Genomic DNA, 27,540 nt, shown 5'->3' with positions numbered 1-27,540 from the left:
TGAAGATGAGAAAAAAAAAAACTCTCATCCAGCATGGTGATGGATATGTCAATGTTAATGTATTTGGCGGAATAGATCTGCTACGCTTGCTGAATTGCTGCTACTGTTGGTTATTGCTGTAGTTGTAGATAATTGCTGCTGCTGCAAGCAAGTACAGGAACTTGCTACTGCCAATGCATATGGCGATGCGGTGCCATGAGTATTTAAGACATACTGCTGCGGCACTAATTGTCACGAAACAGAGAGAGAGAGAACCCAGGAGGCGAATGGCAGGTTAATCTTCTTTTAATAGAAATAAAGCGAAGCCGCAATGGCCGATAAACAAAGGCAGATCTCAAGAATAATTCCTGGTCGAGACAATGAAGCCTAAGTGGCTGCTCCGGGGAGCTTGTGTGCAGCGAGACCAAGGAAACTGGTGAGGCGTTGGATCCTTCGTTACTCCTCACGGCAGAAAACTGGGCGGAGAACAAAACAGGTAACAAACAGTCAACAATAGATTCTCCAATCGACTAAACTAAACTGGACAGGACAGAACAAGACTAATGGTCTGTAGATAAAGCACAAAAACGTCAGAAACATCCGAGGTGGTTAGTAATAATCCAACAGGGAATAAAAAAAGAGACAGAACTAGAAATGGAGAGCCTAATGATAGGAGATAGAGAGCAGGTGAGAGGGTGAGAACGAGGAACAGCTGAAGATGATGAGAGTAGAGATAAGTGAGCACAAAGAAAAAGGAAAGAACCAGCAGATGGAGACAGAGATAGAAAAGAGAAAGAACCGGGATCATGACACTAATAGCATAACCCGTAGCAGATCTATACAGGTGGAGCTGGGGAAGGTGGAGGGTTTCAGAGAAACTCTGAAAAGCGCACTGCAGGAATCTCTAGTGAATGCTAGCTAGCCATGTAAATGCAAGGCAGTAAACTAATTGGCTGCATATGCAGCATGAACCAATAAGCTTGTGCCAAGTCATTTAACTCCCTGAATATCATCGGTTACGTTAACAACCTATCAGCCTGCGCGATCTAGAGTTTCATGACTAAACTGTACATTTTCCATTATTGTTGTAGTTGTTGTTCTAAAATATTTTTATTTCCCTCCTATTTATATTTCTGTGAAACAGGAAACCATGGCTGGATATTTTCATGTTCAGAATTACGCTGGAGCTCAAAATTGTGAATATGAATAGGAATATATTTCATATATATTTTACTCATAAAAATTTCTAGGGGTACCAGTAATTGTGTGCAACATGTATATGTAAAAAAAATATATATATATCATATTGATATTTCCCCCAATTTTAAAAATCTTATTATCCAATGAAAGTTTAAATTGTTTTATATTATTATTATTATTTAATAAAATATTAAAAAGATTAACACACACAGTATAGTTATTATTAATATAATACAATTATATTGATCTTTAGTATCATGTTTCTTCAAAATATGGTTAAATATGATAATTATATGCATGGTAAAATTCTGGTTTGTGTTCCAGTAACCTGGAGTATCATGCCTTAAGAATATTATTCTTTTGTTTTTTACACAGATATCAATTTAAGTATTTAAATTAAGCATTCTACATTGGCCTGCAACTTCTAAGTCTGTTAAAAACTGATGACACAGTGTGTGAATACAACAAAACGTCCTGCTTATAATTGATTTGCATTTTCAGCATGAATCTCCGCCGGAGCAGATGGCCGTTCGCTATAGAATACGAGCGTTCAAACCACATTCACCATTGCTGACATTATCTGGACCCTTATGAATCCTTCCCGCCAAACGCCCCTCATCTCGGTCCGAGCGTCACGCGAAGCCAAATGCCACAAAGCTCGCAGGTGGCGACGAACACCCATTCCGGCATGTTGGCGGAGGATCTGATCAAAACAGCTTTGTATGAGCGTGAAGTTGAACAGAGGGCACCATGTGTTCACGGTTTTATCAACTCAAGTGGAAAAATGCTGCATGTTTGTCTACCTCACAGCGAAAAATGGGGAAATAACTTTCAGGACTGCCATATTTTGTTCGAGCAGAACGCCATAATACGGAGGCAGATGGGCGACACCGCTGTGAGAGATCATTGGTGTTCTGTAGATGTTTTTTGATTTCTGTGGCTCGTTTAGCATTTACGGCGTTTCTGCCGGGAATGGGGCGGATTCCATCATGTGCAATGACCCAAAAACTGCTCACTTTTTGTGCAATACAGCTGGTGAAAGCGATCGGCGCAGTCGTGAAGTAATGTTCCCTGTGGTGTCGCATTTACACACACACTCAAATCATGATTAAATCTTAGAACCGTGACTGGGTTACAGCTTTAAATGGGATGCAAATGCGATGGATGCAAAAAATAGACGTTTAGGCTCATGCATACATGGAAATGCATGTTTGGGAGTCACTTTTGGGAATCGGTTTGGTATATTTTAGAAGTAGCCTAATTGGCAAATGTAACTGCTAAGATTATGTTGCAATTCAAGAAGAGCGGGCAATCGAGAAAAATTTATTAATTTTTTAAGTTTTCCAAATGAATTTAACTAAACCCGTTAACCCTAATTTTAAAGAAACATTTTAACTTGGTTTTGAGTTGTTATAATTATATTATATTATATTATACTTATATTATAAGTGGTTTTTAAAACATGCATCATGAAAATACCATGGTATTCTTTGTAGTGTAAATGATATTGCATAAAATATAGTTAGCATTCAGTAACATATCATATTCAGTATATCATATTCCAAATTTCCAAATAATATATATTATTTTAAATAACCTTTGTTTTATGGACACACACACACACACACACACGGGTGTCGCTGTTGGACAGTGTTTTCTCTACTTCCTGTTGGCCTTCTGTAGCAAATTGTAGCTCCGTGTAGCTGTTTTTATTTTATTTTTTTCTCTAGAATCTTTATCTTACTATCACTCTCTGTTTTTTAAAGTGGTAAAATATAACTTAATTCACACCATATTTCTGATATTATCGTTCAATCTTATCAGATTAACTTTGATCGTTCACTTTTATTTTATATCCGTGAGTGCAGTACACCTGCAAAGCGTTAGCACTCGTTAGCTTGTCATTAGCGTTTTCATTCGAACCTATCGCTGTTTTCTTTTCTCCTCTCCCTCGTTCCAGTTTTTCACAAGTTCATCAAACAACCGCAGCAAGAATATTTCATCAAGCACGGTGAGTAATGGCTTCTCCCGTCATTGTTACTTGCACCTCTTGCCACATGTACAGTTTATCTATCTCTGTCGCTGATGAGGGATTCACATGTGATAAATGCAGGGAAATAGTTAGGCTGACAGAGAAGATTTCAGAATTAGAGACACGCATCCAAACTTTAATTGAGGACAGTAAGAATGTTAGGGCTCTAGATACGGCTTTGGATGCGTCTAGCTCAGGGATTCCTGTACATTGTTCGGTTCCGGAAACAGAGCCCCAGCAGCAGGGCAACTGGGTGACAGTGAGGCAGCATAGTCGTGGGTCAAAACATCGCTCTTCTGTTCCGATCAAAACATTCAACAGGTTCTCCCCATTCAGTGATGCACCCACTGAGAAACCTGATGAAAGTGCTCTAGTTATTGGTGATTCTATTGTACGGAACGTGAATATAGAGACACCAGCCACCATAGTCAAATGTTGCTGTCTAATGCTAAACGTAAATACAGTAAGATTGTTATTCATGCCGGCGCTAATGATGTTTGACTTCGCCAGTCGGAGATCACTAAAAATAATATTAAAGAGGTGTGTGAACTTGCAAGCACGATGTCAGACACTGTAATATGCTCTGGTCCCCTCCCTGCTTACCGTGGTGATGAGATGCATAGCAGATTGACATCACTCAATGGCTGGATGTCTAAGTGGTGCCCACAGAATAACATAGGTTTCATAGACAATTGGACGAGCTTTTGGGGCAGACCTGACCTGTTTAAAAGAGATGGTCTTCATCCCTCCTGGGGTGGCGCCACTCTTCTCTCTAGAAATATGGCAAATAGTCTTAGTGTTAATACTTGACTAACTGGGGCCCAGGTCAGGAAGCAGACAGACTGGCTAAACCGACCGTCTGCTAGCTGCCTCCCGTCACAGAGGTCAGTTAATTCTCAGCACATAGAGACTCTTTCACCTAGATATCACACTATAGAGACTGTGTCTGTTCCCCGGACTAGAAAATACAAAAAACGTCCAAACCAAGTTAAGATTAACAATTTAATTGAGGTTCAACAAATAAAAAACAGAAGCAATATGGATAAACAAATGATAAAGCTTGGCTTATTGAATATCAGATCCCTTTCTACGAAAACACTTTTTGTAAATAATATGATCACTGATCATAATATAGATGTACTCTGTTTGACAGAAACCTGGCTAAAACCTGATGATTACATTATTTTAAATGAGTCCACCCCCCAAGATTACTGTTATAAACATGAGCCACGTCTAAAAGGCAAAGGTGGAGGTGTTGCTTCAATTTATAACAACGTTTTCAGGATTTCTCAGAGGGCAGGCTACAAGTATAACTCGTTTGAAGTAATGGTGCTTCATATAACATTATCCAGAGAAACAAATGTTAATGATAAATCCCCTGTTATGTTTGTACTGGCTACTGTATACAGGCCACCAGGGCACCATACAGACTTTATTAAAGAGTTTTTTTATTAAAGGTGATTTTAATATCCATGTTGATAATGAAAACGATGCATTGGGATCAGCATTTATAGACATTCTGAACTCTATTGGTGTTAGACAACACGTTTCAGGACCTACTCATTGTCGAAATCATACTCTAGATTTAATACTGTCACATGGAATTGATGTTGATGGTGTTGAAATTATTCAGCCAAGTGATGATATCTCAGATCATTATTTAGTTCTTTGCAAAATTTATATAGCCAAAATTGTAAATTCTAAGTATGGAAGAACCATCACTTCTAACACAAAAGACTGCTTTTTAAGTTATCTTCCTGATGTATCCAAATTCCTTAGCATATCCAAAACTTCAGAACAATTTGATGATGTAACAGAAACTATGGACTCTCTCTTTTCTAGCACTTTAAATAAAGTTGCTCCTTTACGCTTAAGAAAGGTTAAGGAAAACAGTTTGACACCATGGTATAATGAGCATACTCGCACCCTAAAGAGAGCAGCCCGAAAAATGGAACGCAGCTGGAGGAAAACAAAACTAGAGGTATTTCGTATTGCTTGGCGGGAAAGTAACATATCCTACATAAAAGCATTAAAAACTGCTAGATCCGATTACTTTTCTTCTCTTTTAGAAGAAAACAAACATAACCCCAGGTATTTATTCAATACAGTGGCTAAATTAACGAAAAATAAAGCCTCAACAAGTGTTGACATTTCCCAACACCACAGCAGTAATGACTTTATGAACTACTTTACTTCTAAAATCGATACTATTAGAGATAAAATTGCAACCATTCAGCCGTCAGCTACAGTATCACATCAGACAGTGCACTATAGACCCCCTGAGGAACAGTTCCACTCATTCTCTACCATAGGAGAGGAAGAATTGTATAAACTTGTTAAATCATCTAAACCAACAACATGTATGTTAGACCCTATACCATCTAAGCTCCTAAAAGAGGTGCTTCCAGAAGTCATAGATCCTCTTCTGACTATTATTAATTCCTCATTGTCATTAGGATATGTCCCCAAAACCTTCAAACTGGCTGTTATTAAGCCTCTCATCAAAAAACCACAACTTGACCCCAAAGAACTAGTTAATTATAGACCAATCTCGAATCTCCCTTTTCTGTCCAAGATACTAGAAAAGGTGGTATCCACACAATTATATTCCTTCTTAGAGAAAAATGGTATATGTGAGGATTTCCAGTCAGGATTTAGACCGTATCATAGTACTGAGACTGCTCTCCTTACAAATGATCTGCTCTTATCATCTGATCGTGGGTGTATCTCTCTATTAGTTTTATTGGATCTTAGTGCTGCATTTGACACAATTGACCACAACATTCTTTTGCATAGAATTGAACACTTTGTTGGCATCAGTGGAAGTGCATTAGCATGGTTTAAATCGTACTTATATGACCGCCATCAGTTCGTAGCAGTGAATGAAGATGTATCCTATCGATCACAAGTGCACTATGGAGTACCTCAAGGCTCAGTACTAGGGCCACTACTCTTCACGCTTTATATGTTACCCTTGGGAGATATCATCAGGAAACATGGTGTTAGCTTTCACTGTTATGCTGATGATACTCAGCTCTATATTTCTTCGTAGCCCGGTGAAACACACCAATTTGAAAAGCTAATGGATTGCATAGTCGATATAAAAAACTGGATGATGAGTAATTTCTTACTGCTAAATTCTGAAAAAACAGAGGTGTTAATTATAGGACCTAAAAACTCTGCTTGTAATAACCTAGAACACTGTCTAAGACTTGATGGTTGCTCTGTCCATTTTTCGTCATCAGTTAGGAACCTAGGTGTGCTATTTGATCGCAATCTTTCCTTAGAAAGCCACGTATCTAGCATTTGTAAAACTGCATTTTTCCATCTCAAAAATATATCTAAATTACGGCCTATGCTCTCAATGTCAAATGCAGAAATGTTAATCCATGCATTTATGACCTCAAGGTTAGATTATTGTAATGCTTTATTGGGTGGTTGTTCTGCACGCTTAGTAAACAAACTACAGCTAGTCCAAAATGCAGCAGCAAGAGTTCTTACTAGAACCAGGAAGTATGACCATATTAGCCCGGTCCTGTCAACACTGCACTGGCTCCCTATCAAGCATCGCATAGATTTTAAAATATTGCTTATTACTTATAAAGCCCTGAATGGTTTAGCACCTCAGTATTTGAATGAGCTCCTTTTACATTATAATCCTCTACGTCCGCTACGTTCTCAAAACTCAGGCAATTTGATAATACCTAGAATATCAAAATCAACTGTAGGCGGCAGATCCTTTTCCTATTTGGCGCCCAAACTCTGGAATAACCTACCTAACATTGTTCGGGAGGCAGACACACTCTTGCAGTTTAAATCTAGATTAAAGACCCATCTCTTTAACCTGGCATACACATAACATACTAATATGCTTTTATTATCCAAATCCGTTAAAGGATTTTTAGGCTGCATTAATTAGGTAAACCGGAACCGGAAACACTTCCCATAACACCCTATGTACTTGCTACATCATTAGAAGAATGGCATCTACGCTAATATTTGTTTGTTTCTCTCTTGTTCCGAGGTCACCGTGGCCACCAGCTCCAGTCTGTATCCAGATCAGAGGGTCACTGCAGTCACCCGGATCCAGTACGTATCCAGACCAGATGCTGGATCAGCACCTAGAAAGGACCTCTACATCCCTGAAAGACAGTGGAGACCAGGACAACTAGAGCCCCATATACAGATCCCCTGTAAAGACCTTGTCTCAGAGGAGCACCAGGACAAGACCACAGGAAACAGATGATTCTTCTGCACAATCTGACTTTGCTGCAGCCTGGAATTGAACTACTGGTTTCGTCTGGTCAGAGGAGAACTGGCCCCCCAACTGAGCCTGGTTTCTCCCAAGGTTTTTTTCTCCATTCTGTCACCGATGGAGTTTCGGTTCCTTGCCGCTGTCGCCTCTGGCTTGCTTAGTTGGGGACACTTCATCTACAGCGATATCATTGACTTGATTCCAAATAAATGCACAGACACTATTTAACTGAACAGAGATGACATAACTGAATCCTATGATGAACTGCCTTTAACTATCATTTTTGCATTATTGACACTGTTTTCTTAATGAATTCTGTTCAGTTGCTTTGACGCAATGTATTTTGTTTAAAGCGCTATAAAAAATAAAGGTGACTTTGACTTTGACTTTGACACATATATATATATATATATATATATATATATATATATATATATATATAATATTAATCCATAAAAATCATAATATAATAATTACATAAACTATTATTTTAAATATGAAATCCAAATTGTTCATAATCATATAGTAGTATATATATAGTAATTACTATTACTACCATTAAATATGTAAATAAAATATGATACCTTCTATTTATCAACATTTATAACTTGACTAATATAAATATCAATAAAATTAAATATAGTAAGAGTTAACTCTAATATTTATATAATGTAGTTATTATTAATATAATTAAAAATTCATGTAATTATTAATAAACACAATTGTACTTGTATTAATATATTCATATAACAAATATAATAATACGACAGTTTGATGTGCAAAAATATGTGCATCATCCCATAATGAGCAGAATGTGTTTTTGCCGTGTTTGTCTTCAGACGACCAGGCCTGCCTGACAGTGTAGTTTAGAACAGCAGAGGACTATTTCCTCTCGACTGTGTCCAGTTCTTAGGTCTACTCTCTGTGTGCCCTTCCATGGCCCTTTATCGCTGTCTGAATGTGGACACAATCACACTCCTGACAGCTAAATGCCCGTAAAGCAACCAAGGAGCCAGTGAGGAACCAGAGTTGACAGGAAGTGGAGCTCAGTATGAGTAGTCAGCCGGTATGAGTAATGTAGCATGCTGGACTGTCCGCAGAGCGCTCAAGACAAGCTTTGCCAGAAACCTTTCGTCTGATGCTTCAGTTTCCTCTCAACCACATCTTTCTTTGAGCGAGAGGCCAAAACAAGCTGTTTCCGGATGAATGAGGTGGAGGTGGAGGTGTCGGTTAGTGAGGGGCGTCTCTTGCTTTCGCTTACTTCGGAGATGCGACTGACCCTGAGGGACTTACAGCATACTGTAACTGCAGCACATATACATACACACACACACACACACACACACACACACAAACACACTGACAAAGATAAACATGTATGGACTGACTAGGACTAGTTTTCCCTGAGGAGGTGAGGAAAATCTGTGATTCAGAGATTTAGTGTTTTCAGTCCCGTCTGAATTGAACACATCTGTTTGTTTTTCTCATACAACCTTGTTCTTATTATATATATATATATATATATATATATATATATATATATATATATATATATATATATATATATATATATATATATATTATTTGTATTATAACAACAACAATTATTATTATAAATAATAAATTAAATAGTTTTAAACAATTTAATTGAATAATTAGAGAACACTTGAGTTATTTGACACTTGCAAGTATAACTAGAATATTTTAATGACAATATGTTGTGCATTCTACGTGCTCTAAGAACAAATTATAGCTTTGTGATACATTTTATTATACATTTTAGAAATAATTTCTTTTTATTAGTACTAAAATATATATTTTGTCTCTTTATTAAATATTGTCTCTTTTTATCTCTAGATAGATGCAAATGACAGCTTCTGATTGTATATAACATTTTTTATCAATATACTTAATTTTATAAATATATATAAACATTACTTATTTCTAAATATGATTAAATATTTATTATTAAATTTAAATTATTTTATTTAGTTTAATTTTCAATTAAGTAAATATTATTTGAAAATTATATATCTATATATGTGTGTGTGTGTGTGTGTGTGTATTTCAGAACACTCATATTTTTATGTAAATGTAATTTATTTACATGACAATGCTTTAGTTTTTATATAAAAAAAAAACAATGCTACATTCTACACTAATGGGAAATGATAAATTTTTGTTTATGATAGCAAAATGTGCATTGGCATGATGACAGAGGCGTGGACATGCAAATGCATGCTCGTTTTTTTACTCAACAATTAAGTTGATCGTGTATTGATAGATGAAAAGCCATGTTCTATTACACAACTGAGGGAGCAACGTAATTGCACTTTCTCCTCTTCTCTCTCTGTCTTTCTCTCTCTTAATCCTCTCTTATCTGGCCTGTACAATACTGCAGTGAATGTATGAACAGATTAGAAGGGTGAGGATGCGTGAAAAGAGCAAAAAGTGATGTAATGTTATTCCGAACCCATTTCACTTATTTTCTTCCACTGAATAAATAAATGAGTTATTTTTGCAGGAAAAAAAAAAGTTAATTTTTTTATTTAAATTTGACGGTTATCATGATGTATTTTTCTTCTCCTAATGATTGGATTTTATTTAAATTAAAAGTAAAGACTGAACTTGTTCAGTAACTGTAATTAATTGGTAATAAAAAAAAATAATATATAACATCTGCTGTTTAATTTTAGCATGCTGATTTGTGGTTTCTAATGTGTTCTGGGTGGTTTTACCCTCCTATGTAATGGGTTTACTGGTTATAATGGGAATTGTATTGGTTTTAATGAAAACTGTAATGTATGTGTATATATACATGTGACACAATGTATGTGTGTGTGTGTGTGTGTGTGTGTGTGTGTGTAGATGCCCTATTAGCGATTGTTTCTATTGGCCATCATACTCGAATGTCATGTTGCCTTGTCATGTTGATCTTCAACTATAGTTATACGCATTATAAATATCTATATCTGCAGGAGACTTCAGCAGATGACTTTGCTAAATGAATACAATGCAACAAGACGTAGCCATTAGCTAACAATTAAACACTTAACATTTAAAAGGTACTATAGCTTAAAAACCTGGAATATTGAGTTACTAAAAACACAAACAAACACATCTTGACCTGTAAAAGTTTATCCAGTTTCTTCAGGAATTAAAACTTCAGTGGTTTTTATAACTAGAGGCTGCGTAAAATTGAGGTATCCATATATACCTATGGTGGGTCTTTATACTCTATACTCTATCCATACACTCTATACTCTGTGGCATCTATACATATCTATGGTGGCAATTTGTCACCTTCTATTGTTGGCTTGTGAAAACCAACAATTAAACTTTGAAGCAGTTCTTCTCTGTCCATACAACATGCTCCTCAGCAAAGATTAGTCTAGCTTTTTTTAAAAAAGTTCTGCTGATGAGAGGTTTGGTCACTGCAGGATTTAAGTTCAAATTTCCTCAAACGTCAAGACACTGTATGCCAAGACAGAGCAGCGCTGAACTGGTGAGCAATTCCAGCTGCATTGTTGAACCGATTGCCCATTGAGATTCTCCCCGTTATCCTGTGCTCTCGCACAATTTATTTATTTTTTTTATATACAGCAAGCCTCTTTTGGGGACTTCATTGAGTTAATGACATCATAAAGGTGCAATATTCTAGAAATCACATATTTGGAATGGCCGATTTCAAGATGGCGGACGTGTCTGCGTGTCTGGAGTAGTTGAATGTGTCACCTACCTATACATATCTACGGTGGGTCTCTACTAATAATTGCTCACCTTCTATTGGTGGCTTGTTAAAAACATTGAATCGTAATGGGATATATCTCAAAACACTACAGGTTACAATTTAAATGGTTTTAATTGTTAATTGTTGATGGTTTCTAATGGCTGTTATGGTATTTGTAGGGGAAACCATTACAGTTTCTGTAACGGGTTCCTCAGTAGGGTTCCTTTGTAGTTTTCAGCAGTGTATCATGTTGCTGTGGGGTTGCTATGTTCTTCTGGGTTGTTTTTAGCACATGTGCCAGGTAGTTGCTACTGTAGCTTGTTCTATGTTGTATTTAACATGATGCTGTGGTTAAGATGTTTTAGGTCTTTTTTGGGTGGTGTTCTGAGTGATTTTTAACTGGTAGCTGTGAGGGTTGATAAAATGTTTTATGTGTTTTTGAGTGATGTTCTGAGTGGCTTTTAACATTTTGCTCTGATATTGCTAAGGTGTTTTATGTGTTTTTTGGGTGGTGTTCTGGGTTGTTTTAGCATGTTGCTATGGTTAGGGTGTTTTATGTGTTTTTTGGGTGGTGTTCTGGGTTGTTTTAGCATGTTGCAGTGGGGTTGTTAAGGTGTTTTCGTTTTTTTGAGTGGTGTTCTGGGTTGTTGTAGCATGTTGCTGTGGGGTTGTTAAGGTGTTTTCGTTTTTTTTAATGGTGTTCTGGGTTGTTTTAGCATGTTGCTGTGGGGTTGTTAAGGTGTTTTCGTTTTTTTAATGGTGTTCTGGGTTGTTTTAGCATGTTGCGGTGAGGTTGCTAAGTTGTTTAGGTGTTTTTGTGTGGTGTTCTGAGCAGTTTTAGCATGTTGCTGTGAGGTTGTTAAGGTGTTTTTTTAGTGGTGTTCTGAGTGGTTTTTAGCATGTTGCTGTGGGGTTGTTAAGGTGTTTTTTTGAGTGGTGTTCTGAGTGGTTTTTAGCTTGTTGCTGTGAGGTTGTTAAGGTTTTTTTTTAGTGGTGTTCTGAGTGGTTTTTAGCATGTTGCTGTGGGGTTGTTAAGGTGTTTTTTTGTGGTGTTCTGAGTGGTTTGTAGCATGTTGCTATGGGGTTGCTAAGGGGTTTTAGGTGTTTTTTGTGTGGTGATCTGAATGTGTTTTTTAGCACGTTGCTGTGGAGTTGCTAAGGTTGCTATGGGGTTGTTTTGTGGGTGTGTCCAGGGTTGTGTTTGGAACGTTGCTGTGAGATTCCTAAGGTGTTTCAGGTGATTTTTTTATTTTTATTTTTATTTATTTATTTATTTATTTGTGGTGTTCTGAGTGGTTTTTAGCATTTTGCTATGGGGTTGCTAAGGTGTTTTGGGTGGTGTTCTGAATGTGTTTTTTTAGCATGTTGTTATTGGGTTGCTAAGGTCTTTAAGGTGTTTTGGGTGGTGTTCTGAGTGGTTCTAGCATGTTGCTATGGAGTTGTTAAGGTGTTTTAGTTTTTTTGAGTGGTGTTCTGAGTGGCTTTTAACATTTTGCTCTGATATTGCTAAGGTGTTTTATTTGTTTTTGTGGGTGATGTTCTGGGTTGTTTTAGCATGTTGCTATGGTTAGGGTGCTTCAGTTGTTTTGTGGGTGATGTTCTGGGTTGTTTTATCATGTTGCTATGGAGTTGCTAAGGTTGCTATGGGGTTGTTTTGTGGGTGTGTCCAGGGTTGTGTTTGGAACGTTGCTGTGTGATTCGTTAGGTGTTTCAGGTGATTTTTTTTTTTTTTTTGGTGGTGTTCTGGGTGGTTTTTAGCATTTTGCTATGGGGTTGCTAAGGTGTTTTGGGTGGTGTTCTGAATGTGTTTTTTTAGCATGTTATTATTGGGTTGCTAAGGTCTTTAAGGTGTTTTGGGTGGTGTTCTGAGTGGTTATAGCATGTTGCTATGGAGTTGTTGAGGTGTTTTAGTTTTTTGAGTGGTGTTCTGGGTTGTTTTAGCATGTTGCTGTGAGTTTGCTAAGGTGTTTAGGTGTTTTTGGGTGGTGTTCTGAGTGGTTTCTAGCATGTAGCTATGGGGTTGCTAATGTGTTTTATGTGCTTTTTGGGTGGTGTTCTAAATAGTTTTTAGCATGTTTCTGTTATAAAGGTGTTTTTTTTTGGGTGGTGCTCTTGGTTGTTTTATTTTTCATGATGCTATTGGGATGTTAAGGTGTTCTGGGATGTTTTGCATTTTATTTTATTTTTTTTACAGTATGTGGTTTTTAAGCTATTCTGGGTCAAAAACTATAGAATACCCAAGACGTGTAACTCGTATAGTTTTAAATTGGGAAAATGCAATGCTCAATATGGCCGCTCAATCGCAGGAAGCCCCGCCTTCTGAATGAATTTTCTGAATTCTCTCCTCAACAAATGACAGTTTAACATTGAATTAATTCAGTCACACTTTAATACTTAGCCTTAGCAGCAGAAATGCTGTTCACAATACATCTGAGCCCCTTTGTGAGATTCTTTTAAAAAGCCCAGTTGAATGTGATATTAAATTAATTAATTGTTTTCTATTCCAGCTGAATCATTCCACTCAGGATGTCCCAGTGAGAGTGAAATATTGTACGCACTATGAAGCACCGCTATTTTATGATAATATAGCCCCATTATGAAACCGTACGATTCAGAAACGTTTTGGAAACTGAAGCGAGATGGTCTCTTGAGTTCACAAAGGCTCAGCCAATCAGAATCCACAAGTAAAAGCCACAGCTAAACGCTTATTAAAGTGAACAGGAAGGCACAAGAAGTACTTATCTAATAAAGGGCAAAAAATATGATGTTTCATTTGCAAATCTGTCTTTGCAAAGATAAAAGTAATTCAGATATCTAAAGAAAGAGATAAAATCTCAGGACAATGGATGCAAAATCGTTGCATTGAACTCTTTTTATTTCCTTTTGGCGCCTCCACCGGAGGTTTTTGTGGTGACATCTGTGATAAGAGAAAAACGCTTCAGACTTTGTGCTTCAGATTCAGACTTGTAGAATGAAGACAGCTGGCGAGGCTGGATCTTGTCATTTCACAAAGCCAGAATGCACTGTGATGTAGACTGTACTGATAAAAGAGCGTCCAAGGACTCGTCTTCTCATTCCACAATGTTTTTTTTTTTTTTTTGCTTAAGCTCTTGCAAGTTATTGTGAGAGCGTGTTTATGAAGCTCATGATGACTTTCAGTCGAGCAGACAGCTTGACTGACCCTGAGAAATGCAGAGATGACATTTCAAGTGACTCTTGAAGCACGGGTTTAGTTTAAGCAAATCACACTTTTTCCAACCTTCAAAACTTATTAGCATGAAAACAGCTTTGAGATGGAAGGAGAAGTGTAGAGAAAATTATTGTCAAATTATTTTCAAGCTGGGTTAACTGAACTAGCAATGTACAGAGGCCCCCCAAAACACAACTTTTCATGAAAAAGAGGTTTAGAATGAAATAAAATTCATGTTTTTTTTAGGCAGCTGAATTGGAGTTCTGAGTGGAGTGCAAATGTCTGAGACCACCAGTTTTATGTATGTATGGATGGATGGACGGATGGATGTATGTATATATATATATATATATATATATATATATATATTAATGTATATACACAGATTGTGTGTTGTGTATTTATGTATATTATTTATTTATTCATTATATAGTTTTTATGTTTAATTTAGGTTATTAAATATTTAAAATTACATTGTTTGTTTGTTGTAACCAGAGGTTACCAACATACCTATAACACACATACACTGTCTAACTGCTATGTTTTATGATCTTTATAAGTTTGTTTGCATTTGTAAACAACATTTGGAAAATTGTCTATGTAAACTCAGCTGCCTATCTTGGCCAGGACACTCCCGTAAAAGAGATTTTAATCTCAGTGAGTCTTCTTTCCTGGTTAAATAAATAAATAAATTGCACACTTTTTCTTAGTTTTGCCCTTTTTTATTAATACTGAATTTGCCATTTTGTTTATTAGCCTACAACTAGGCCTATAAGGCAAACAAAACTTTACGTAAGCCTATGCTGAGTTCACACTGCGCATTATTGAAACTGAGTCTTGCGTTATTAACGTTGCAAACAGACTTTGATGTCCAATAAGAATCTATACTACACCCTTGTATTACTTGCTCTCCGTTTTTAAAGTCAGTTTAAATAATTTTTTTTTTTTTAGTTTTTTTTCTGCCAGAAGTTTGGGAGCTCAAGACTCGTTCCTTATTACTGTGTCACATCTCTATGGGGACCGCGAATGATGTTTCATAATTAAGAGCTGGCAGCGAGCCTACGTCCTTCCCACTTATTTCAGAAATAAAACGATCAATATGGGCCCCACGCACGCGGCGTAATTGAACGAGTTTATGCGCATTTGGGATTGATTAATCACGCAAGAGAGAAATTGCAAACATCTCTGCGGCACAATGGCTGGAGCCGTTCATCATCGGCGGCGCGCGCCGAGCCGGAGTTAATGTGTGGAGCGCGAGGGCAGGTTGACGGAACAGGTTGACGGAACAGCGCGGTTTAATTAAATACCCAGATCTGGATGAGCCAGTGCTCATTAAATGTCACTCACTCGCACCTTGTTAAAAAAAGCGGCAGATTATCTCAGGAGTGTTTTACAGCTGTACAGATGAAGAAATGACGGCTTTACTGGGCTGCATGAAATGCGCCATCAAGTTAGAAAACATTCTCATTTCTATGAAAGTTGACTCTATTTATGTTGTTTATCCTACATGTTTGTAGTTTTATTTTGTATGATCTTTCTATTTATTTATTTATTGTAGTAGTAGCAGTATTAAAATATATGTCATAATGTATTAATTAATATTAATACACATTATTCATATTTATTTGAAATAAATTAGCATTATTTTATAGAAAATATAGTTATTTATTATTATTATCGTTCTCCAAATGCAATGTTAAAGGTCTTTAAGGTGCCATGAATTTATTATGTCTTGGATTTATTATAAATTATAAATAACTTATTATTATTATTAACATTATTATCAATTATTATTTGTCAATATTTATTAATATCAGTATTTTAAAGTATTAATATATCTATACAAATATATATTTTTCATATTTTATTAGACCAATTTTGCACATTTTATAATAATTAAAATATAGGTATCTTTATATGTGTGTGTGTGTGTGTGTGTGTTCATTTATTTATCATGTTTAATAATGTCAAGTACATGTATGTAATTACATTTACTATACATTTATTTATTTCTTGTTTATATTTAAACAAATGTTTCAAAAACTTAGTCACGCAAAAACTGTCATACTAAGATGTTTGTAGTTTCTAATGGATAAATATGCAGTTGCTAAGGAGTTCAGAGTGGGTTTTACTATGTTGCTCATGGTTGCTATGAATAGATTTCAAAATGAACCTATTATTTACCCTAATGATTTAAATAATAATAATAATAAATTCTGTGACCTTTGACCTTCCTGTATACCTTATTATTGTTGCATTGTAATAGGCTCTATATCTTCTACCTCAATATGCTTAGTAATAACACTTTAATAAACAAATCTGTTGCATATATATTAAAACTGTAGGGAAAACAGAAAAACACCCCTCTTTACTTTATATAACTTGTTTAAGGAGATATATATATTCCTGAATAAAATCTTAACACACTTTAAGAAAGTAAATATGATCAATTCACAGTGAAGTTAAACATTAAAACCGAAAAAAAGCTAATAGTCTTTTAGGACAGTTACTCTTGGCACAAGCAGGAGTGAAGATCTTCCTCCATATGTCTGGTCGTGGGTCAATAGCGTTGCATTAAAGCACTCGATTCACAAGGATGGTCAACATTCGGACGATTTTATTTATAGTATGAGCGTTGAAAACTCGAATCAATCATTGATACTTTATCCAATAAATGCACTATGTGTGACTGATGGCAATACTTAGCTTGTCAGGAAAGTCTGCCTCAGAACGTCATTTGAAGACTTCTTCGCTTCATACAAACAAGAAACGCTCTTGATTTATTGGAAAATGCACGCCGAGATTCGCATTTTGATACCCGCCGGTGTGAATGTTCATCATTCGAAGCTGCTTTTGCATCTATATTTCACACATTCCCATAAAATATATTTCCAAAGCAGCTGTCAGGGACGCGTTCAGCATGCCGTATTTTCCCAGGTACAAAACAAGCAGGCGCGGAGTGACGGAGAACTGTGAGCAGAATCACATTAGGCATAATGTGTAAAAAAGCCACACTGAATTTTAAGATAAGCTGATGAATTATTCATGTTTTCTTGGCGAGGAGTGTTTGTGTGTGTGTGTCGGCTCATGTTTAAGGGCCTGGTTTGTGTTGTGTGAGGTAATATCTTGATTATCTGGGGAGAATAATGGAAGAGTTTGTTTGAAATTTAGGCGGGACTAATAATGAAGGCCTATTAATATGTTTGCATAGATTTTTTACATTGTGCTTTAGAATTAATGCATTTTTTTTCAGGATTATGGGTTGGGTTCATTATGTCTTTTACATGTTAGCCGTGACGGATTTTCAGTGGGAATTGAGCAGATTGTTTTTAGCTGCAGTATATAATGAGGAGAAATGAAGCCTGGTTGGAGATATAGAGGAATAGATGAATACTATGAGTATATTTAAAAAGAAACAGGATTCGCAGTCCAATATAACTTTAAAGTAACAATGTTTTCTAAGTTTCATGGGATATTTAGAGTGGAAAACTGTATTTAGGGATTTGGAAGGGCTTTGTTTTGTGGCAATAAGGATTGATGAGATTATGAACTATTGCTATGATTTTACTGTCTACTGTCTTTGATAATATAAAAGTGACCTTAAATGTTCAATACAAAAACCACTTATTGCATAAAAAGATCATGGCTGTGATGTTAACTCGCATAGCTATGGTGTAAACAGCAGCAATTATGCTGTCAACTGTGACAGTTTATATTCACTGTGTTTATATAAAAAGCATATACGAGACTGTACCACAAACTGAATCCATCTCACCCTGAACTGCCAGTGAATCACAAAACTCCTTAAATGTGTTCACGCAGTAAAGCAGCTGCTGAAAAAATCACTCGTATATCAGCTGCTTTTTACCACAACCAGACTGTTACAGGTTTCCCCATTTAAATACAGTTCTGTGTTTGCGTATATTGGCTTTGACTCTTCACATTACCAGAGCGCGAGTCCAAAACATGTTTCCGTGTTCCTTAGCGCTCAGGGCCAAACGAACAGGATATTTCCTTTGAACTTCCTGTCTCGACTTCCTTGTCATCTCCTCGAGAGCAATTTGGAATTGTAGTTTGGAGCCGCTGTAATCATAAGGCATGCTGCTTTCACGCATCAAACGTCCTGCCCAATCCGCTCAGCAGGAGGCCGCTAACGCGCCTCTATTACGCGCCCATCTTCATGACGTTCTGTTATGGAAATACGCACATTTTTCCCAGCTTAAAAGGATCCTGGCTTCTCCTTTTGAGCCTTTCAACCACTTTTAAAACACCGTCTGATGTACCAAACCCGTCTCTACACTTTGTTGGCTCCGTCCCTGCTGCTTCTCTCTGGGATTGTTTACTGCAACGCAAATAAGGATAGAAAGTAATTCAAATGGATGTCGGGATTGTTTGGGTTTAGGCCGAGGACCTTTGTGAAGTGTTTGTAGCAGTCGGTGTGTTATTTGGTTATTGGTGAAACACTAATGCATCATGGATAAAAAAAGAGTGAGCACTTTTTAGTAGATTGCAAGCTACTTGAGGCTATTGGTTTTTAAGAATTTGGGCGAATGAAAGACCATGTGTTATCTTTGAACACTCGAGAGGAGAGCAGACGACAAGACCACACTTACTTAAATCTGAGGAAGTGCTTTCACGATAGTATACAGTATATGGATTATTATTACAATTTCCCCCAAATCTATCTATATATCTATCTATCTATTTGTCTGTCTGTCTGTAGTTTGTTCTAAATTGAGTGTGTGATCATGGACTTCCTAAAAGCTAAATAACAATCATGAATTACTACTTTAATTAATAATATATGTAAAATATTTTAAATACATGAATTCAATTATTTTCATTTATTTTTTTACTTTAATGTGCGTACATTTTATATTCAAATTCCTATGTGTGCGTATATATTTATATATATATATATATATATAATTTATAATATTTCTTTATAATTTTGTTGCTGTTGTTAAATGTGTGTCTACTCTTGACATCCAGTGTAAAACATTTGAGTATCACTCACTCATAATCTGAATCTTTCATTTTACTGTCAACCCACATCCAGCATTAAAGGAACACGCCACTATTTTTGATAATCGACTCATTTTCCAACTCCCCTAGAGTTAAACAGTTGAGTTTTACAGTTTTTGAATCGATGCAGACGATCTCTGGGTTTGGTGGTAGCACTTTTAGCTTAGCTTAGCATAGATCATTGAATCTGATTAGACCATTAGCATCTCGCTCAAAAATGATCAAAGAGTTTCGATGTATTTCCTATTTAAAACTTGACTCTTCTGTATGGCTAGGAACTATACTATCATTCCAGCGTAGTAATCACGGAACTTTGCTTCAGTACCATGGGTGCAGCAGGCTAGATCATTTTTTCAGGTCTCCCGCGGGTCAAGGGAATCCCACACGAATTCTGTGGGATTAGAAACAAAATCACTATTAATCACGGGATTTGGACGGGACTGGAAAAAATTTCAGCAGGAGTGGGCGGGACCGGGAACCGTAATAACACTCTGATCCCCAACTTTATACAGAAATATAGCCTAACTTTTAAATGAATAAACTATAAACTGTTGGCTTATATTTTAATTTTGAACTCAATTCTACTTGCCCTGTCTCTTTATACTCTCCTCTTGTTTGATTTGGTGTGGCTGGTTAAGTGAATGACCTACGTTGTTTTGTGTGCACTCAGAATAACAACGAAACGTTGTGCATCTGTAAAATAATTAAAGCAAACAAGATGCGGTTTCTGCCTTCTTGGTCATGTGAACTTGAGCGAGAAACTTGGAAACTCTGTGTATGAAAAACAAATCTATAGAGAGTGAAATGTCTATGTTCAAAATAAAAAAGTGTGTTAGCATGGATGATTTACATGAAATTGAATGTGTGTGCAATGTAAGATGGCTTTCAGTTCAATGAAATAAAAAAAAACTACATTTAGAATATTTATTTAACTAGAGTTGTTAACTAAATGACGTGATCTGTACTGTATTTTACTGTAACTAACAGACCCCCCCCCAAAAAAATACAATACGGTAGTGGGAGGGAATGGGAGTCATTCTTCCAGGGTTGAAACCGGACAGGATTTTCCCCCAGTTTTTTTGTGGGATTGGGACGGGACAGGATTTACTTTTTGTGGGAGTGGGACGGGAGAGATTTGAAAATCCACTCCTATGACACCCTCTACAGCAGGCACAGTGATAATACACAGCGCCTGAAATAATCCCCAGCAACTCTTGCTATTGCTGCGACTACACAAACTAGCTGTAGACTATTTTCAGGTGGTTTGTAATATCACTGCGCCTGCTGCACCCATGGAACTGCAGCAAAGTTCCTTGATTATTACGCCAGAATGAGAGTATAGCGCCTAGCCATATCGGCCTAGAAAATTGCAGCTTTTCATTTTCTGTCAGTCTTAGTACATGATGTAACTACAGAAGAGTTTAGTTTTAAATAGGAAAAATTACGAAACTCTTTGGTCATTTTTTGAGTGAAATGCTAACGGTCTAATCAGATTCAATGACCTATGCTAAGCTAAGCTAAAAGTGCTACCGCCAGACCCGGAGATCGGCTGAATGGATTCAAAAAATGGTAAAACTCAACTGTTTAACTCTAGGGGAGTTGGAAAATGACCATATTTTCAAAAGAATTGTGTTTTCTTTAACATTTTCTATGATAATACATCCATACTCAACACAAACATGAGAAACAGGCTTTAACATCTCATTCATGCGGTCTCATTTTTCATCTCTCCACCCTGCTCTGCGCTCTTCCTCAAGCGTGTGACGTGGAGGAATATCTGTGTGCGGACGGCCGCAGCTGTGTTTCTGAGAGCTGGCTGTGTGACGGGGAGCTCGACTGCCCCGACGGCTCTGATGAAACACCAACCATATGTGAGTCCATTAGCACAGCACATCACACCACTTATTCACTTTCTTTCATTATTTCATTTATCTAATTCTGTACATTTATGTATATTTGGAAAAGTATTTATTTGTTTGTTTAATAATTCACTTATTCATTGTTCATATATTTTAAATGTATTACTTTAATATATATATATATATATATATATATATATATATATATATATATATATACAACCCCATTATTTGTTTATCATATACTTTTATTAAAAATAACATAACTTTACAAATTATTTGTTTTATTATACATATATGCTAATTTATCTAACATACATTTACATTTTTAAAAGCATATTTTATAAAAAAATATCATTTTATCTTTTTCTTTCTGTAACAAACTCATTTCTTTAAAATATAGATTATATATATATATATATATATATATATATATATATATATATATATATATATATATATATATATAAAACAATTTACAAAACATATATTTTTTAAGAAAAGTATTTTTAAATATAAAAAAAAACATATAATTTACTGTACAATATATCATTTTTTACAAATATTTTTCAACATTTACATTTCCCATCCTATGTCCTCATACATATCATAACCCAGTGGTTCCCAAACTTTTCCATTCTACGACCCACCTAGACAAGTGTAATCTATTTCACGACCCACCAAAATATATATATATAAAAAAATAAGAAAACGATTGACATTACTTTAAGCCTAATCTTAAAAGTTTGATGACAGAAATTAAGTATTTAATAAAAATAACAAATTTTCACTACTAATATTTCAGTTTTAATTTTTGTTTACAGACGTTAAAATATGTAGTGTCCATAAAAATGTGAAGCAGGCTCACTCTAGTGAACTGTAATCTGCGCTGCTGTGTTTTGTTGCAGAAAATGCATTCATGATCTTCCGTTTGTGTCGGCGAGAACGGAGCACAATCCAACACTTATTTAGAAAAGCATGAGAAGCAAAGCAGAGCTATCTAACACAGTTTTGAGATTAAAATAATTGTGAAATTGGTAAAAAATTATAATAAACAGATGTGTCCCATTTTAAATAATAATAAAAAAATATATATTTATTTTTGTGATGGTTAAATAAATGTTCAGCAATATCTTCAAAAGACTTCTGAACTTTGGCAAATTTTTCTCTAAACAGAGATGATACATCAAGGAAATATTGCGAACTTTTGTACATTTTGTTATGTGGAAATGTTTAAATCTTGTAGTGTTACAATTAATCCTGCATTTGTGCCCTGCTTATGGAATTACATTTGTTTCAATAATAATGAACGAAACTTTATAAAACTGAACGTAACTTTTTCAGAAACTATCAAAAATATGCCATTACAAAAGAAGAAAAACACTATGAAAATGAAAAAAAAATTAACTCAGTCGCACAAATTTAACAGGCTCTTCAAATATGCTTCATTCTTTGTTAATGTTTTTCAAAGATTCGTTTTCGCTAATCGTGGATTCTGAATTCATTGCTACAGATTTCGCTTACGTTTCGCAGTTTTTCGTTTGGTGTTTTGACACAAACATCTCATGGGGGTGGTGTTAACAGTGATCTACTCTGATTGGATAGTGAGCTTTTGATGGACAGGTGCTCTCTGACCGGGAAGTACAGACGCCACCCAGTGGCCTCTCTCGTCCTTCACTGTCGTCGCTCCTCTTTTGTATACTTCCTATCTCCTCCGGGGTTCTCGAGACCGGTGAGTGTTGCAGGTGTCGCTCATTTCCCAATCACTCCACGGCTCTCGGCCCCGCCCCACTCGTCACATTCGTGCAGCCCTAGACTGAACTGTGTGAGTGTGTGTGTGTGTGTTTTTATTGAAACGCAAATTTAGCTGCAGCCAAGTGACTTTGTGCGACCCACCTTGTTCCATTCTGTGACCCACAAGTGGGTCGCGACCCACAGTTTGAAAACCCCTGTCATAACCTATATGGGCATCAAGTAAATATGTCAAGTCAAGTCTCCTTTATTTATATAGCGCTTTAAACAAAATACATTGCGTCAAAGCAACTTAACAACATTCATTAGGAAAACATTGTGTCAATAATGCAAAATGATAGTTAAAGGCAGTTCATCATTGAATTCAGTGATGTCATCTCTGTTCAGTTTAAATAGTGTCTGTGCATTTATTTGCAATCAAGTCAACGATATCGCTGTAGATGAAGTGACCCCAACTAAGCAAGCCAGAGTCGACAGCGGCAAGGAACCGAAACTCCATCGGTGACAGAATGGAGAAAAAACCTTGGGAGAAACCAGGCTCAGTTGGGGGGCCAGTTCTCCTCTGACCAGACGAAACCAGTAGTTCAATTCCATGCTGCAGCAAAGTCAGATTGTGCAGAAGAATCATCTGTTTCCTGTGATCTTGTCCTGGTGGTCGTCTGAGACAAGGTCTTTACAGGGGATCTGTATCTGGTGCTCTAGTTGTCCTGGTCTACGCTGTCTTTCAGGGATGTAGAGGTCCTTTCTAGGTGCCAATCCACCATCTGGTCTGGATACGTACTGGATCCGGGTGACTGCAGTGACCCTCTGATCTGGACACAGACTGGAGCTGGTGGCCACGGTGACCTCGGAACAAGAGAGAAACAGACAAATATTAGCGTAGATGCCATTCTTCTAATGATGTAGCAAGTACATAGGGTGTTATGGGAAGTGTTCCCAGTTCCGGTTTACCTAATTAATGCAGCCTAAAAATCCTTTAACGGATTTGGATATTAAAAGCATATTAGTATGTTATGTGTATGCCAGGTTAAAGAGATGGGTCTTTAATCTAGACTATTCCAGAGTTTAGGCGCCAAATAGGAAAAAGATCTGCCGCCCGCAGTTGATTTTGATATTCTAGGTATTATCAAATTGCCTGAGTTTTGAGAACGCAGCGGATGTGGAGAATTATAATGTAAAAGGAGCTCATTCAAATACTGAGGTGATAAACCATTCAGGGCTTTATAAGTAATACGCAATATTTTAAAATCTATACAATGTTTGATAGGGAGCCAGTGCAGTGTTGACAGGACCGGGCTAATATGGTCATACTTCCTGGTTCTAGTAAGAACTCTTGCTGCTGCATTTTGGACTAGCTGTAGTTTGTTTACTAAGCTTTGCAGAACAGCCACCATAAATGTGTCATAAATGCATGGATTAACATTTCTGCATTTGACATTGAGAGCATAGGCCGTAATTTAGATATATTTTTGAGATGGAAAAATGCAGTTTTACAAATGCTAGAAAAGTGGCTTTCTAAGGAAAGATTGCGATCAAATAGCACACCTAGGTATGTAAACTTTAAGGGGTTTTTGAAGGACATGTTCAGATTCAACATTGTACCAAAACCACAAACTGATCAAAAGTGAACAATTAAGATGCACATTCATATAAATATTTTTTTTTTAAAAAGAGTTTTACACTTTCTGCCAAGTTGCATTTAATTTTTGCCAGGGTCAAAGAGATTTCAACACTAAACAATCACACTTCACGTTCCTATTATAAAATTAATCGGTTTCCAAAATGCTTCAGTAAAAACAGGAAATGCACTCATAAATATTGCTGGATGAGAAATACTGAGCCTGGGATAAACGATGAAGCATTAATTGAAGGAATTGTTGCCTGAAGTATTGTGCGGTTTTTCACACAGTACAGTCCTCGATTGCACCGATTCTGAGAGGATAAAGAGATGAGACAGCTTTTGTACGTATGACAGGCTGCAAATTATCTTTTTTTTAAATAGTATGCAATGATATATCTTTGGAAAATCAGTGTATGCAGGAAGAAATATTCCTGACAAGGCTTTTATGAGATTAGAGGAAATCACAGTGGAGGTCAGTTGCCTTGCCAGTTGCCAGTTGCACGTTAACATAGTCAACGTGTTATTTTAAAGTTATAGTTATTGTCAGTTTTTTTTTTTTTTTCCAAATAAATGCACCTTACTCATTATTCCTGACAGTTTGGCAATTACCAAGCTCCTTTAAATAAATATGAGAATTTTATAGCGAATGTTGTCTCTGCACACTGTCGAACTCAAAATGAGCTTTTTCTTGTACATTAAGTGCAACTGCATAAAGTAGTTTCTGACTTTTCTCATTGCACGTCAACAAACGCACTGCCGTGGTTCCTTTGATCAGTTTGTCATCTCTCGTCTGTGAACGACCATCTGTGGTTTTCCATCTTGCCGTTCTCTTAATATTAATCCCGTTAATCACACAAGATTAGTGTGTAATCCATTTTCAAAAACAATAAACACAAGCAGAAATTGAAATTTGGGCAGTTTGTGTGGATGAAAGAGCCTTGAAAGAAGTCTCTCTTTACTCTAATGCTGGTAGCACTTTATTTTGCAGTCTTGTTCCTCATGTACATACTATGTACTATTTATAGTAATTACAATAACTATGTAATAACTAGGTACTAACCCTGAACCTACCCCTGAACCTTACCTTGCATTACCAGAACTTTCTTAGATAAATACACTGTAAGTACACGTACTGTAAAATAAAGTGCAACCCTAATGCTGTTATTTTATATGTGTATATATAATAAATAAATATAAAATTTTAAAAATGTAAATGAAAAAAAAAGAATATTTTTTCTTTGTGTTTGTATATATTTTTATATATAATTTATATTTATTAATTTATAATGTTTGTGTTTATATATAAACACAAACATTATTTAATGTATTTATTTTGTATTATCATGTGAAAATTTTAAAACAGATCTTTACTTTCTGAACCAGTTACTTTTAAAAGTAATGCATTGCAATGTTGCATTACTCCCTAAAAAGTGTGTATATAATGTTTATTTTATTTATTTAAATTGTGTGTGTTTGTGTGTGTATATATGTATATGTATAAAAAAAAATAAAAATAAAAATCAGTAAATAAAGGGGAAAACAAAGTTACTGGCGTTACTTTGAAAAAGTAACTTTGAGTAACTTTTTTTCTTGTAAATGTAAAAGTAATGCATAATTTTACTTGTTACTTAAAAAATGTATCTTATTATGTAACTTGTGTTTCTTGTTATGTGAAAAAAAACTATAATTTACATATTTAAACTAAATTATAACGGTTTGTATACATTATAATTATAATGAATTGTGCATTATATAATTTATTTTATTGTGTATTTTCAATTTATTTGTTTTTAATTGAAGTTTTTGTTTTATGAAATTTAAAAACAACGTATATAAATTTACATTTATTTATTTCATTATATATAACTATTAAAATTTTTGATAGATTTTTAATTTTTAAAACTTGAGTTAGTTAGTCAGTTAGTTAGTTTAATTCATGAGGACCCCAACTCATACAGCAAGTATGCATGTAAAATAAAAACAAATCACTTATTTTAGAAATTTTTGGAATGTCTGTGCCTCTATGCTGTTGGATTCAAAAGAATTCCTTCATAATTAGTCTTTAAGCGAGACCCCCTTCTAACACGCCGTCGTGCTGGAGGGCGGCTGTGGTTGAAGCCGTCAGAGAGATACTAAAACAATAGAAAATGCTGCATTAATGAGGTTACATCACCCTCAGTATCTTCCAGGTTCCATCTTGACTTCTGCTGCCTAGATACTTTTGAACCTCTCTGGAGATCCGGAGGCCCTGAGAGAAAGAGCGAGAGACACTGAGAGGATATTTTTAAACAATTCTCCTATTTGTTGAATTACATATTCTCTTTTTACCAGGATTATGAAAGTGGAGCAGAGGTCCACTGGGACAAGCCTTGGGGGGAAACCTGTGTATACACTTCCTTTCTCCAAAACACTCTTGAAAAAAAACCCCACTTGGGTGATCGTTTAAAAGGAAATCGAAAGTTAAGGAGGCAGACGTTCTGTAGGCCGAGACTTTTGGGGATCTGGATGGAGATCAATATTGGCGTTTTGGCAGTGGTCTCCGCTCCCCCGCGACACCCCAGAAATGTCAAGCAATCGGTGAATCACAAGAGACAGCTGGCGGTGTGCTAAATTCTCGCGTGCTTAAGAGACTTATTTAGGAGGAACTGTGCTGGGAGTTGAATATTAAAATAGCTTTGCTCATCACATTTATACACAGCACCCCTATGAATCGAGTTAAGGGGGGTAAGTCTCGCTTTTACGGTTTTTATTTGTATTTATGCTGCGTAGAGAGCGAAAACAAGAACGTGGAGGGTTTTAGAAGAACTTGTGTCGTTCATCTGTTTTGTTTAAGTACGTTTATACCACCTTGTTTGGTTCTGTTGATAATTGTTTTGATTTTTTTTTTTTGGAATACA

The 27,540-nt window shown here is 36.0% G+C and overlaps 1 protein-coding gene across 2 annotated transcripts in view; it reads left to right on the top strand.

The window, feature by feature from the left end:
- The window catches only part of LOC132159763 (low-density lipoprotein receptor-related protein 1B-like), a 283,789-nt gene that overhangs the window by 22,227 nt on the left and 234,022 nt on the right, over nucleotides 1–27,540 (top strand). For both annotated transcript variants that reach the window (XM_059569364.1, XM_059569363.1), the window contains exon 2: nucleotides 21,169–21,282. In XM_059569364.1, coding sequence (XP_059425347.1) covers nucleotides 21,169–21,282 — 114 coding nt within the window. The remainder of the gene's footprint in view (nucleotides 1–21,168; nucleotides 21,283–27,540) is intronic.

The sequence above is a fragment of the Carassius carassius genome, chromosome 16 (assembly GCF_963082965.1).
Source record: "Carassius carassius chromosome 16, fCarCar2.1, whole genome shotgun sequence".
Taxonomy (NCBI): domain Eukaryota; kingdom Metazoa; phylum Chordata; class Actinopteri; order Cypriniformes; family Cyprinidae; genus Carassius; species Carassius carassius.
This window is presented reverse-complemented; position numbering and strand designations above follow the sequence as displayed.